Here is a 14,744-nt window from a genome sequence, read left to right on the forward strand (position 1 = left end):
GTTCAATAGCGTGATGCAAAAAGTAAAATTTGTATTTGGTCATTTCTGCCAATTAATAGCTGCATGCACTGAAGCTAATTAACAACTAATTATGCAACTAACTAACAGTGCTAGAGACTATAAGTTAGTCGCCTTTCTTTTAGAAAGTATTTATGTCTTTTGTGAGTTGCTTTCCACTACTTTGATTAATACAGCAGACCCTGCGAGGACCTGAATTTTTAACAAATGGTTGTGTTCTGCATATTAAGCTTTTTTTACTTCCTCTAATGTTCCTTTGTACCTGAATTCCTTTCAATAGATGAAGCACCAATACCGACGGCACATAGGAAGGAATACAGACAGGACAAGGCGCCTTGTCCTGTCTGTATTCCTTCCTGTGTGCCGTCACTATTGACGCTTCATCTATTGAAAGCTATGCACCAACTAGGCCCACAACGTGTTTTATTGTTGTACCTGGACTTTATTAGAAATTTTTGTATTTAAATTTATTTTTACTGTTCTTATGATCATACGAAATTTGTTACCATCTTTACATTTCTACTGCTGTCATATTATGTAATAGCCTGAAATAATAAATTAGGCTGACAAAATAAGTAGTAAGCACAAGTGGGAAATCCTGTTTAATTTAGCCATTGTGCACCTCATGCATTTCCACTACTAAAAGTTTTTCCCTCAATGAAATGCTAGTCGTTGTGACAGGACCTCAGGGCAAGTAGGAATTAATCATTAGCTCTAGTTATAGGTTCTCTACAGCATCTACCATGCCATACACAGCAGTGCCAGGTATACATGACTGTTGTGACTGAACCACTTGTTCGCCTATGCTCAAACTTCACACCAAGGTTGAATTTTGCAGCAGACGCAAATTAATACCAGGTGCGGGTGAATTTTTTGGCCCATTTCAGCCAGAACAAATCAAAAGTTCATGTCTGTAGCAACATAAGATGTAAATTAAGGAAATGTAGATTTTCGCAGGAACATAACAATAGCGCCATCTGTCAATGTTAGTTCAAAACACAATGTACACTTTGTCTCGGAGTTAAAGCGGGGCTTTAGTAGTTGATACAGATCGGCGATGATGATAGTAGGTGAGATCTGGTGCTTTGGGTGATGGGGAAGCACCCACCTGGCAAAGAACAAGGTGCTCGGAGCAGACGACCAGCAGCGTGCACTCCACCTTGCGGACGATCTTGTCTCGCAGTCTGTAGTGCATGTCGTTAACGTCAGAGGCCTCGGTACTCAGCTCGTACACCATGATTCGTTCAGGCAGCTGGACCTGTAAGTGGCACGTGACGTGGCATCACACAACCCAAATTTCCAGTTGACTCAACTTTACTACAATACTTTGGCTGGTCCACTATGTTTCCAATATAACAGATGTCAGCTTTATTTGAACATGGCTTTTGGTTCATTCAAGCTTTCTGGTTTCCCAGCATGAAGAGGCACAATTAAAAGCAACTGCCAAGATGTTCACAAAGTGTGAAGAGTTAAAACATGCCAGCGTTTCACATTGAGGTAGCTATGTATGTTCAGATTCCTCTGTGCATCTGTTTTAGCTGTACAGTTGCTCCAATGAAAACTGACGTGTATATAAGAATTCGGTTATGTGCCACATTTTCTTCTAACTTTGATAATTTAAGCTTTTGTTTGATTCAAGAAAAAGATCTTCATTTTCTGGGAGCTTGAATTGTCGCATGTTGACTTTATTACGGACTGGTTAGGAGGAAACAAGCTAGTCCGTACTTCAACCCAAATAAGCCACATTATTCCAAAGACCTGGGCTCATATTCATGAAACTTTTTTTTACGTAAGAGTGGATCTTCATCGGCTGGCCACTCTTGATTGCGATCGGCGCAATAAGCAGAAGATCATCATCTGTTGTTTATGGGGCAAGCATCGAGTGAGCACAATGCGTTATCACTATAACAACATAAAATTAAATTTGAATAACATGCATAATAGTATAAGCAGGCTGTAATTGAAGATACCTTGGTTTCACATAATATCACCTGACTGTACAGACATACATATGAATTGTAAATAAGCACAGACATTCAATGCTATCGCAGCCCACAGTGGAATGGCAGCCACGGCAGCTGTGCTTGAATTTGCACGCACACACACGTACACACACACACACAATGTTATCACAAATGCTGAAGAGTAAAGCTAGCTCGGCAGTCAACGTAGACTATTCTGCAGGCACTGAAAATAGCTCGACCATCTCAAGGTAGCATTGCTCAAACGTAGGCGCAGTTGTTTTACAGGGACATTTTACCCTTATCATTACTACATTTTAGCCTATTTCTGCGCATTACAGGACTGAGCGCTTTCCCAGAAATGTCCAATTACACCTGTCCCATGTCAGCCAATTCCATTCTACTCCTGCAAATTTCCTAATCCCTCCGAATAACCCTTTGCCGTCCTTGAATGTTCTTTGCTTGCCTTGATGCTCAATCTGTTAATCTCAAAGTCCACAGGTTGTCCCCATTAGGAACAGCACGGCCAGTAAGAACTCATCTTAATCTAAACTACAGCATTGTTTATGTGCAAAGACACCTGTGGTGCCACTTTAGAAGACCTTGAAAGGTCAATGTTTGATAGCAGTGAACACTGTCGCCTAATCTTTCCAGGGCTACAACAGCAAACACTCCACCATCAGTGAACTCACCGCAAGTCGGTGCCTGTAGATTGCCAATTTCTTGACCAGGTCACGGCACTTGATTCGCACTGCAATGGTTGATAACAGCAATGGCACAAATTGCAAGCAAAATTCAAGCACTGCACTCAAGGAATCCTGCAAGTCGCAGCGAGTGGAAGCATTTGGAAGGCAGGCAAGGAAATGTAACACACAAACAAAGAAAACATTAGGGATGCATACCTTTTTCGTCTGTTACGAGGTGCTGAATGATGACGTCTGTCATGTTGTCTCTGTAGGCGTACCGTTCGCGGTACAAGCTGTGCACTGTGGAGAAGCCCAGCTCAAAGTAGGCGATTGTGCCATCTTGACAGCCCAGAGCCTGAAAAAGTTGAGCCAGAAGTAGTGGAAATGTAGAGAATTTGAATCATCCCCAAGAAACCAACACCACCTGCAATTAGCACAAGAATACTTTGCTCTTAACGTCACCAGGTTGATAAGGAAGAATTGCTAGCAGATTTTATCTTTCAGAATGTTTTCTTTTTTTTAAAATGAAGTTTATGCATAAGAACCCATTTTGAAGGACAAGTACCACATGCAGTGTCCCATTATATGTGAAAAAACATTCTAGCACAATTATTTTTGGTAGTTTTTCCAATTATCAGGTGTTACCCTCAGTAGGCAATTGTATACACAGCACAGCTAAAGGCTAACGAGACCATTTCTGCACTTTACATGTTTCCGTTTTATAGGAAAATAAAAGTTGAGCCCAAGAATAGTTTTTCCTGTATCAACTGATGCCCACTGCTGAACTAACTGCACAACACCATAGCACTGCACTAGCAAGAATCCTAACAGGTGGTGTCCAAATCCACACCCCTGCGATGTTGGCCTCTGAATAACAGAAACAAATCTCGGAAGCAGTGCTTTTGCAGGCTGCATATGCTCAGAGTGATTGTGGAGATGGAAGCACATCATTGTCGCCATGACAAAAAGTGTCAACTACACATATTTGTGCTAGTCCAATACTGGTGTCACACGGCCATTTAGAAGGCCTTCGAACCGATAGTCTATCAGCAGCAAAGCAGGTGCTGCTACACAAGCAGTTTTGATATGCATTGCGTCAGTAGCCTTTTTGAGTAGATGAAGTTGTGGGGAACTCTGTTCAAAATCACGAAGGTCTTAAAACAGTGGACACAGGCAGTTTTGTCAATGGTGTGTTTAGACTAGCGAGCAGTAAGCAATGATTTTGAAAAAAAAGCAACTCCAGGAAACTATTTACCTTGTAAAAATAATTTACTTTTGCATCAAGAAGCCCCAATGTTGCCAGAGCACTCAAACAATGCTCACAACGATCCATACAAAATGTGCAAGTGCAACAACAGCGTCACTAAAGGTAGCACCATTTTTTCCGTTTATAAGTTGCACTTTTGTACAAGTCACACCCCCCTCAAAACAGCAGTTTTTCTGGAAAAATAAACTAAACAAAAACATATAAGTCGCACCAGTGTATAAGATGCACCTGTTCATTCTGTAAGCGATTAAAAAAAATACATCGACGTTTCATTTTGTGCACGCGGGTAACGCGCAAGCAATAATATGGACACCCCAGGCGCACTTCTGCCGTCATGGTCGCCGCAATGTTTCGTATAAAGTCCAAGGGCGATAACATCGTCCCCATGTGCCCTATGCTGCATGTGTGAGTGGAAGCATGCGACGATGAGCCGACTCAAGCACAAGGGAGCAAAGTGGGAAAGCAGCGCAGTAGGGAGGGGGAGGTGGCTGGTACTCTGGCAGCAACTGCGTAGTTTGCTCAGCCATACGCTGTATCTTGAAAGCGATCTGCAGATGCGACTTTGGAGTCGGTCGACTCGTGGTCGGCATGCCGGTGCTTGCGTTGCTGCTCTGTCCCTCTCACATGGCGCTCGGCAACTTGATCACGAGAAGAACCCGGTACCTCTATAGCACGCACACAACCCGTAGCAACTGCCAGAGGAAGTCAACACAGCACGTTTCGTGTAGCCATAGCATCCTATCCGACTTTGGCGGCAGCTTTTTCCAAAAGAACAGAACAAGAAATGCATATAAGTCACACTGTCTTCAAGATGCACCAACGAAAAATTCAGAGAGAAATCATGACTTGTACACCGGGAAATATGTTACATTATTTCAATAATTTCCTTAAATGCACTGCAGCAATGAACACTTCTGGGCACTTAGAATAATTTGTATAGTACTGGTCTCCTTTGCAGATACCAAACGGTCGCTTGGAATGGTAGAGCCACAGGGTCTTGGTGTTAAAGCATTTCAACGGCCATAAAGTTATTTGTGTAGCAGGGATACAACTCCTTCGAGTCAGTAGAATTTGAGAAACTCAATGGCCAGCGACTCAATAACTGTTGAAAAGTGGCCAAGTGACATGGGTAAAGACACTGTTATACAGTGCTGTAGTGGTCATGTAGAATTTGATGCGAACCGGTTGGTATAAATTTCTTTTATTACATTAGCATACTTTATTAGTTATGGTATGGTGCTTACTAGGCTAAAAGGAATATGCATGAGTCTTGTGCAAGTTTTTCTATGAAGGCTAAGTAAATAATAAAACCATGGCACCATAAATGTGAGGATAATTCTTTAGTAACAGTGTCAAACCAGCTTATAACGACCTTTACAGTTCTGCAATAAATGGTCGTTATAACCGTGTAGTTCCGTTATGTATGCACTCACCCTTGAACATCTGCAACAATTACCGATGCTGAAGCTGGTGTCGGCAGTCACGATTTGACAGCCCTTTGGCCCAAAAAGGGTCTAATATGGTCTAATATGTGTTGTACAACAGCGTCTGGTTATCTAAAGTCAGCTACGCCGCTATACATCCGTGCTATGCGGTAAAGCAAATGAACGCCGATAAGGAGGTTTTGGTTTCGTATTCGATTGAACCACGCACGCAATTTACGGCCCAATTTCCTTGAAAAAGAAAGGGGGAGGGGTGCCTTAAAGTAGGGTAACAACAGTGATGAGACAGTGTGAGCTACGGGTAATGCTTAAAAATCTTCTTAGGGCATGCCGAAAATAGGCACTTTTGGCAGGAGATGACGCATGTTGAACGAATTCGCTGTCCCCTAATCTCCACCAAGGGGTTGCTGCTAAGGTCACCATAGGGGTCAGGTACGCGCGTACAGACTGGTGAAGTTCTAACTGTATGATGAAGACCACGTTTAGCAACGAAATAACAAAAGTTTGGGCCTATAGGAATGTATGGGTACTGGCTGGGAACTTCAGTTGGAATCGAATTAACCGAAAAATCCAATTAACCTGAATCAAACTGACAAAAGTCTACTGTATATTATAAGTGGGCTTGATTGTACATTACTTTCACAGTCAAAATCAGGTGATATATATATATAATCTTTTTGATGAGCCCACTAACTGGCAAAAGCATAAATTAACTTCTTAATTACACACCTTAGAGGAACACTGTAATCAAAAACCATATCCAGCTACTGTGCCACGCTACGAGTACTGGCTCTAGTTATCCAGTGCAACTGTATGTCGATTAGAGTGGCCTAATGTGTATCTATTAGCGCCAGCTCTAATAGGCTTGCTTGACTAGTGCAGTCAATTTTAACAGTGCAACATGGGGCACAGAAAAAGAGGCACAAGTCGATGTTTTTTCTATGGTTCTTTTCCTGTGTCCTGTGTAGTGTTGCTAAAAACCAGCTATTTAAAAAGATGTACTATCGAACAACCTAACTGAACAGGCTGTTCTCTAATACAGGCTACCGACCTAGTTCTATTAGTCTAATTCTACTAGCATTATACCTCATTAGGCTTGCCCTACTGTCCTACCTATATATCGAATACAAGTGTCAATAACCTAATAGGCTACTACTTTTTGTATTAGAATTTTCACCAAGGTGGCTGAAGTTTTAATTACTTGTGCAGCGGGAACTAATATTCGTTTTACCTTTTGCTATTCGCAGCTGTCATTGTGCAATCCCGAAATTACACTTGCCGTGGCTCTCTTAAGCTTGATGCAAAAATGACAGCTGCCACTGCAGAGCTGGTTGCATCATTTCGTTCTGCATGAATATATCAGTAGAGTGGCACACATCAATTCACACTTGCACGGACCCCAGGTGTTCATTTTTGAATTACAAGAATCCTGAATTATAATGGATAAAGTATGATCTCATACAGAATTGTGAAGCACTCGTACACTGTACAAGCACTATACAAGCACTCAATCCTGTTTAAGGAGCAAAGCAAAACTATGGGGCTTAATGTTCCAAGGCCCCGTACAGGCTATGAGAAACAGCGTAGTGCGGGGCTTTAGATTATTTTCGACTACTTGCCGTCAAAGCATGATGCACAAGCATTTTTGTATTTTCCTCACTGGATCGCACCTGCTTTGTCTGGAGTCGACATGAATTAATAACATAGCAGGTCAATGAGTGCTTTAATACTTTTTTGAGTTAATTAGGATTTTGCATCGTCCGGGTCATCATGATATTGCGTCGTGGGTTTCCTTAATGCATCATTCAAGTGATTCTTTTGTTTCCTGATAATAGTATTTTGCTTATGCAGTGCACAGCCATCTATGTATACATGTTACATTATGTCAAGTATTCCAAATGTACTGGCTGAGCCAATGTCATTTATGTACGTGGCATTTGTACTCTGTGAGTGCGTCTCCGTCTTGTACTGAGGAGTTGAGACCCCTGTCAAGCCGCTACTACAGATGAAGGGAGCAGAATTAATTAATGAACTACGAGCAGTGAAGCATGAGAGTGTCATGACTATGCATGATCAAGTCATGACAGGCAGCTTACCACTATCCCTGAAAAGAAAAGTGTACAATCATTGCATTCTACCAGTGCTAACGTATATGACAGAAGTTTGAGGAGAAGTAGAGGACTGTGCAACAAGTGATGGAATGAAAAATAATAGGCGTAACATTAAGGTACAAGGCAGTGGTGTGGATTAGGGAGCAAATGGGGTTGGCCAATATGCTAGTTGAGATTAAGAGAAAGAAATGGAGCTGGGCAGGACATGACATGCATAGGACGTGTAATAGGGCGGCTTTTTGGAGTTACAGAATGGGTGCCAATATAAGGGAAGTGCAGCTGAGGACGAAAGAAAATTACATGATGTGATGAAATTAGGAAATTTACAGACATAAGATGGGGTGACAGTAACTGGCCCAGCAAACAACACTAATAAGGTGGGGTAAACCGGCACAAGAGAGAGGTAAATGGAGATAGCTGGGAGGAGGCCTTTGTCCTGCAGTGGACATAAAAATAGGCTGCTGCTGCTGATGATGATGACGAGCAGCTAGCCCGCAAACACTGAACCCAGGTCAAAACCACTCTACCACATTCATGCTCACCAGGTGGCTGGCATCCGGGCGCGCTTGACAGCACCACACCCATGAGGCTTGCTGAGAGACAGGTCCTACGCAGATGCCATCCCGCGTGTAGACACGAGCCTCACGGCACGAGCCGCCCACCACGAGGTACTCGCCACCGGGGAAGTAGCTGACAAACGTTGGGTCAAAGCCCAAGGCTCGCTCGCGGCCAGTCTGCTGGCCTGCCACATTGTAGAAGCTGAGCGTCTGTGCCCAGTCAGCCACGGCAAGGACATCTCCAACACCTTCCTCCCTGAATCATAAAATCATCGGTACCAAGAAAACTCATAAGGGAGTCCACTTTAGCCTAGGAATGAATATCACGGCACCCATTTTGTTTTGGCACTTATTTATCTTTTACAGTGTCATGCTGCCGGTGTCATCAAGCTTGCCTTCTCTTTGTTACTTATGTTTAGTTTCAGCTGTTGCAAAGAGAAGTGCTAACAGTATCAGATCGTTATTACACCACAAGTGTTACAGCTGCTAACCAGGTGAGTTTGTTTTCACCAGCTGTCCACCATCCGCACAGAGCGTATAGAATATTCTTGATGAATGCTGCTTGATCACAAATGCACAGTGATGCCCCTCACAAAGCAGCTGGCTGTAAGTCACATAATTCAACTGGCAAGTTTTAACAGTGCTTAGTTTCCTCTGACTATCGCTGGCTTTTAGCACCACTTTCGTTAGGTGGGCACAAGTTAACTCAAATCAATCGCTTCACTTCAATTGCCATTGTTTCTTTCATCTACCTACCTGTATGCAACCAACAGCGTGACATTATCCATCTCCTTTCATCGGTCCATGGATGCAGATGCTGTAATTGCACTCGAACCTCGTTATAATGAAGTTGAAGAAGGGGGGGGGGGCAAAATTACTTTGTAATATCCGTTACTTTCTTATATCTATTGTTGCCATTTACTGCAATATAATGGGGTGCACAATTGTAAACATATAAATAAGAAGGCAGCCTTGCGGCCCGCAGAGCCACTAGCTATATGGCCATGCATGCGATGAACTATGAATAAAACAACAAAAGAATATTCGGCACGTCATGTGACTTTGTAGCACCTGACGCAACAGACTTTAGATAGTTGCCTTCTGTTCTATTCTGACGGTCTTACGCGTCCGCTTTCCACTTGGCTCGCCATGGTCCAGAAGTACGTGGCACAAAACACCGCACTCCTCTGTGTGATCGAGGAATTAAGCGAATTTTGCCGTACTAGCTACAGCCACAAACTGGCCTGGCCAGTTTGTGGCTCCCAAGATTGCACAAATGCCAATGCGATCTCAGAGGTCACGCCCAGCTGCCAGCCAGCGGTGCGCTGCAGGGAGAGGTGAAACGTGAATGCATGGCCTGGACGTGACCCCCGAGATTGCGCCGGGATGACCTCTGAGGCCAGTGCGGCTGCATCTGCCCGCGCAGCATGCTGTAGAGAAATAGAGAAATGAATGCACTGATGTTTCACACCACTGTGTGTAGCCGTGCAGCAGGGTGCGCGACTCTCGAAATTGCGCCAGGGAGACCTCGGAGGCCAAGCCCAGCTGCACCTGCCGGCGGGGCATGCCGCGCAGAAGTGAATGCTCTATCTTTCGCACTGCCATGCATAGCCGCACAGCCAAGCATGCACAAGAATGAGAGGTCAGTGGGAAAAGTACGACACTGAGATGCTGGCGGCGCGCAGCTGCACCCAGCGGTGAGAAAGACCAGTGTTGCTCGATGACATACTAGAGACAGGGACTTGGGAGTTATGAACTACCTCGGCGAACGATTGCCGAGTTCCACGGAAAGTGATGTACTTGGCGCACAACTGTCGGGTATATTTTGGTTTTGGAGACGAATCTATTTCGGTATATTCATTGGCCGGACAATTGCCCTTCATTAAAACGAAGTTTTATATGCAGGATCTCTATGGGTACTTCAAGAGGAATTTCATTTACTTCGTTATATGTATCCATTATTTCCTTATACCTCGTTTCATTATAACAAGGTTTGAGTGTACCTTCAGTTACAGCCCTGCCACATGTATGCTACCTATAACTGCAACACCTCTGTTAAGAGACCACTGTGTCAATAGAAAATTGCCGGCATCCAGTGTCTAGTGCACGTGCGAGCTATGTATTCGTATATTACTGCAACACTTAAGCCGCAGAGACAAGGATGTCTGTACAAGTGATGACAGCTCATGAGGTTGCAGGTAACCACAATGAGTAGGAAACATTATTGTGCCACATAAGTACCCCAAGTAAACAATAGACGATAAAAACAGTCAGTGACGGACCAAGAAGGTAGCACCAAATACTCTTCAAAGGGATTCGTGATAGCGGCCTAGTTGTAACTGGCATTCGTCTGCCAGACAACAACAAAAAAAAAGGGGGGGGGGAAGCATTCAAGCTTGCAACTTCTGTGGGATTTTCTGCTAGCAAAACAAAGACATCTACAAAAGGACAAAAATGTATCATGTTTTGCAGTCATGTCATCAGTGATGTTGGAAAGTCTGTCCACTTTAAAATGAAGTTCTTTCTGTCTGTTACTAAGCACTTCCTTTTGCTTTTGTTTTTACCAAGCAAATGTAGAATTGAATTCATCCACATTGGTTTAGCCCCTCCTGTTTAAAGAGAAAACTGCCTTTCAAAAGACAACCCTTTCAACATTAATGCTGTGAACTGGAACAGAAACTATGCAAATTTGCTGTGTGTGCCAGCAGCTGCCTTTGTGTAGCTGCACCATTCGTGCTATGCTCTTATAGTGACACCGAAAAGCTTTAGGTCGTGTGGTAATGTGTCTATGTTATCATCCATTTGCTTCAAGTTTCATTTGAATATCAGGACAAAGCCTGAAATAGCAGTGCTAGTGGCACAAAAAATAATAATTATTATTATTATAATGCATTAGGAACCCTCTTGTAGTGTGCAGCTTCCCACAATTAAGAAAGAAAGAACAATCAGCAGACTTCAGCAATTACACCATCTCTAAACTGATTTACAGAGACAGCAGTAACATTTCACAGCGGACACCACAATCTTTTAAAGAACCTCTTGTACAGAATGTTGCCCTCGTCTGCTACAGCATCACGCGTTGTGGTCTCTAAAATGCATGTGCAGATGCACTACCGCTATCAGTGTCTGTGCAGGGCACAATACCCTGTACAAATTACCAAGCATGAACGTTACATGATAGTGCAGTGGTTAGCACATCCAGCTATTAACTGCACATTGCTGCAGGGATGCAAGTTGCACTCCCAGTGGAGGTGGTGGCGGACAAAGTTTTGTTCTACGGCAAAAATGTTAAGGGGAGTGCCACGGCGGTTTCCATGCGGCTTGGCCGCAATCAAATGTAAATGCAATGCAATATGTGCCGAAGCCCCAAATTTTCCTTGAAACATAATGCAGTAGAATCTCATTAAATTGAACTTCACGGGGACTGGAAATTCAGTCGACCAAAAGAGAGTTCAAGCTAAGGAGGGCCCCTTTGAATATAGCACCCAATCAATAGTGCGGTACAGCACACACAACCAAAGCCATCACTGGGCTCACGTTGAAAAGTCTTACCTTTCCTCTATTGGCGCATGACAGCATGTGCCAGAACGCAGTAGGTTTCGTGTAAAGTCCAAGTGCAATAAGATTACGCCCTGCGCGCCGTTTGGTGTGGGTGTGAGGGAAAGCGTGCGAGAATGAGCCAAGAAGAATGGTGGCTTTATGTGCGGTAATGCAATCAAGCATGCACTAGAAGGATGTGACCTGTGCCGCTTGCTCTGGTTCGGTCTCGGCTCTCCATGCATACATCATATTAACAGCATGCGACATTACGGTAGTTAGGGACACATAAAACCTTCACTTTCAACTCGGTCTTGCCTGAAAGGAGGTCCATGGGAGTGAGAATTTTTTTTTTTTAAATATATGTTGCGTGGTTTTTGGAGTTCGAATTCACAGAAGTTCTTCCTTATTCAAATACATGGGACTTCGCCAAGACTGCCAGATGACTTCGAATTAGTCTTCCATTCAAATTACGAGATTTTAAATTATTGGGATTTCACTGTAATAAATGATTATAATGTAAAGGTAATCTTGCGTATATCTAACTCAAACACACAACACCTTACATGCGTGATAATGTATAACCTGAAATTATTGCTTCTCATGTCACATTGTACCGGCTTCACATTGGAGGTTAGCTAAGAATTTTTACACGGCTGGGGCGGTGAAAGCCTACGCCGTGGTGCTTCAACACAGCCTGCTTTGGAGCTGTCACAGCCAGCCACGGTTGCACTCGAACGTAGCCACAGCTGCTGCTGCATTTGAGCAAGGCCGTGAGCCAGAAAATTCAACATTGCCCAGTCCTTCCCGAGGGGTGTAAGAACTCGCTCATGCAACTTCCCTGTCCTTTTGTTGCGAGATTGGCATACATCTGCAAAGGACCTTTCCTTGCCCTATGACAAGTGTGACACAGTGGATGTGGTAATAGGCTGACATCAGTGACTGAGTGATTTTATTGATTCATGGGGTTTAATGCCCTATTGCAACGCTGCGGCTCTGGGAGACGCTGTAGTGAAGAGCTACAGACTAATTTTGATCACCTCAAGTTCCTTAACATTCACCTATATCTAAGTACACAAACGTTTTTTACACTTCGGCCCCATCGAAATGCAGCTGCTGTGACCAGGAATCAAGCTCACGGTCTCGTGCTCAGCAGCATAATGCTGAGCCTATGTGGTGGGTACGGACGACAGTGATACAGCAACGACAATGACGGGCACTGATGTCACATGGAAATGAGAGATGGACATGGCAAACCCAGTTTCAAGCTTTTAGCTGCTGTTGCAGGAGAAAAAAAAAAAAGAAAGAAATGTTCGTAACTGGGGAGTTGTTGCTGACATCTTAACAACCCATACTAAAGGCCAACTGCAAAAAATTATTCTTGGGCTAAATTGGGTTATGAATGAGTTGTACATACCATTGAAGCAACCATGGCAAAACTGCAGTGCTGTGTAGTAACATTGGATTCGAAATAGAATATTCGAGTATTTGCACATCCCTACTAATTACCTTGTTAGCAGCTTTTTAATAGTGCCTAACCAAACCTGCATGCACCTGGTGGTTCTCAGATGACGTGATCCCAACAGATCACCTCAGAGATATTCAGTGCACTATGAATGGCACCTACGGTAATCTCTGACGTCCTTCTGAGGAGCAACACCCGTGCCCAACATTCTGGGTCCTGCATCACTTTTAGCTAACTACAATGGTGGCGTCTATATTTAAATTTATTTGCATCAGCGCAGTGAAAATTGTCTGAAAATTGACCAACAAAATCAAAGTAGCCAAGCGTCAAAATTTCAAATTACCTTTCTGGTGATAGGTACCGAGGCAATGACTATCACTTATAGAAGTGAGCAGATCAGACTCTTTGGTAAATGCTTGCAACCATTTAGAAACAACATATTTCTTATCAACATACTTAACAGGGTTCCAGCAGACGCCCCAAACTGCCGCCTTCGGTCCACCAGGTCTGTCAATGCGCACAACTTCTTCACCAGACTGCAACAAGATTTGTGCAACGATAAAAGGCCGTGCACATTTTAAATGCATTCGCTTTTTCAAATTCCACTCATAAGTGTTGACTTTAATGTGGTCATGAAAGACTGTGCCGACTGGTTTAGCTAGACAAAAGCCAGGTGCCAAGGCCACTAACAACCGTTTGCACTTACTGACATGTACAGATGCAACATGTCAAAGCGCAAGAATGAAAAGACAGGGAAAAACAGGCATCTGGTACCTATGGGCTGACTCGGCAACAGCAAGAAAACAAACACATAAAAAAAGGCACCCTTGTGAGCTCACAACGCACACACGAAGGATGTTGAATATCCTTAGGCAAGTGCAAACTGACGTGGTACTTACACAAAGACGTGTTTTTCACAAAAATGTGCCCTCCACATACAAAAAAGGACATAATCACTATTTCATTTAAGTTGATTCAACTTGTCTTCTTTACATTATTCTACAGATATGACACAAGAAAAAGATTTATGTGCATACCTCCAAAAAAAGCCAACATTAATATTAGTAAAATTATTGTGGAGATGATTTCCACTATTTACTCCCTGCAACACAAGGTAATTTTACCGCAGTATTTTTAAATTTTTTAATCTTGTCTTGGGTGCACTTATCTTGTGGGGTACATATGCACTTAATAAGTGATGAATTACCTTTGGATGAGGCCCACAAGCAGCACCAAACTTGGAAGAGCACAGCCTGACAAGTAACGCATTGTTTTTAGAGAACCGCGTTTCCTTCAACAACTCTGATGTTGCTGATTTTGCCGCTTCCGGAACTTGTCTTAAAGGGACACTAAAGACAAATATTAAGTCAAGCCAAATTGATAGATTGATGCTGGAGAACGTTTAAGGTGTCAATATTATCGCGAAAAAAGTTTTAGTAATTAAAAAACTGTGGTAAATAAAGGGGCAGAATTTGTAACTCACCCAGGCCATTCAGGTACTAGTCCAATGACAAAGGCACTCCTCATTAAAATTCTGTCACAAGTACTCAAACTGTCCTAATAGATAGGCAGTTGCATTGCATTATAAGATGGAATAAAATGCGACTTCTCTAGTTCTATTCCATGTTTAGAAAAAAAGACACATTGATATTACCCTTCACAACGACATGGTCAGTCTAAAGGTTTCATTTTCACTCTAC

The 14,744-nt window shown here is 43.1% G+C and overlaps 1 protein-coding gene across 5 annotated transcripts in view; it reads right to left on the reverse strand.

Moving 5' to 3' along the window:
- Oseg1 (intraflagellar transport protein Oseg1) overlaps nt 1-14,744 on the reverse strand; it is an 88,486-nt gene that overhangs the window by 65,738 nt on the left and 8,004 nt on the right. For all 5 annotated transcript variants that reach the window (XM_075704291.1, XM_075704290.1, XM_075704292.1 and 2 more), the window contains 5 exons: nt 13,501-13,580; nt 8,028-8,298; nt 2,882-3,020; nt 2,672-2,730; nt 1,127-1,276 (listed from right to left, as the gene is read on the reverse strand). In XM_075704291.1, coding sequence (XP_075560406.1) covers nt 1,127-1,276; nt 2,672-2,730; nt 2,882-3,020; nt 8,028-8,298; nt 13,501-13,580 — 699 coding nt within the window. The remainder of the gene's footprint in view (nt 1-1,126; nt 1,277-2,671; nt 2,731-2,881; nt 3,021-8,027; nt 8,299-13,500; nt 13,581-14,744) is intronic.

This window comes from Dermacentor variabilis, chromosome 9 (assembly GCF_050947875.1).
Source record: "Dermacentor variabilis isolate Ectoservices chromosome 9, ASM5094787v1, whole genome shotgun sequence".
Taxonomy (NCBI): Eukaryota; Metazoa; Arthropoda; class Arachnida; order Ixodida; family Ixodidae; genus Dermacentor; species Dermacentor variabilis.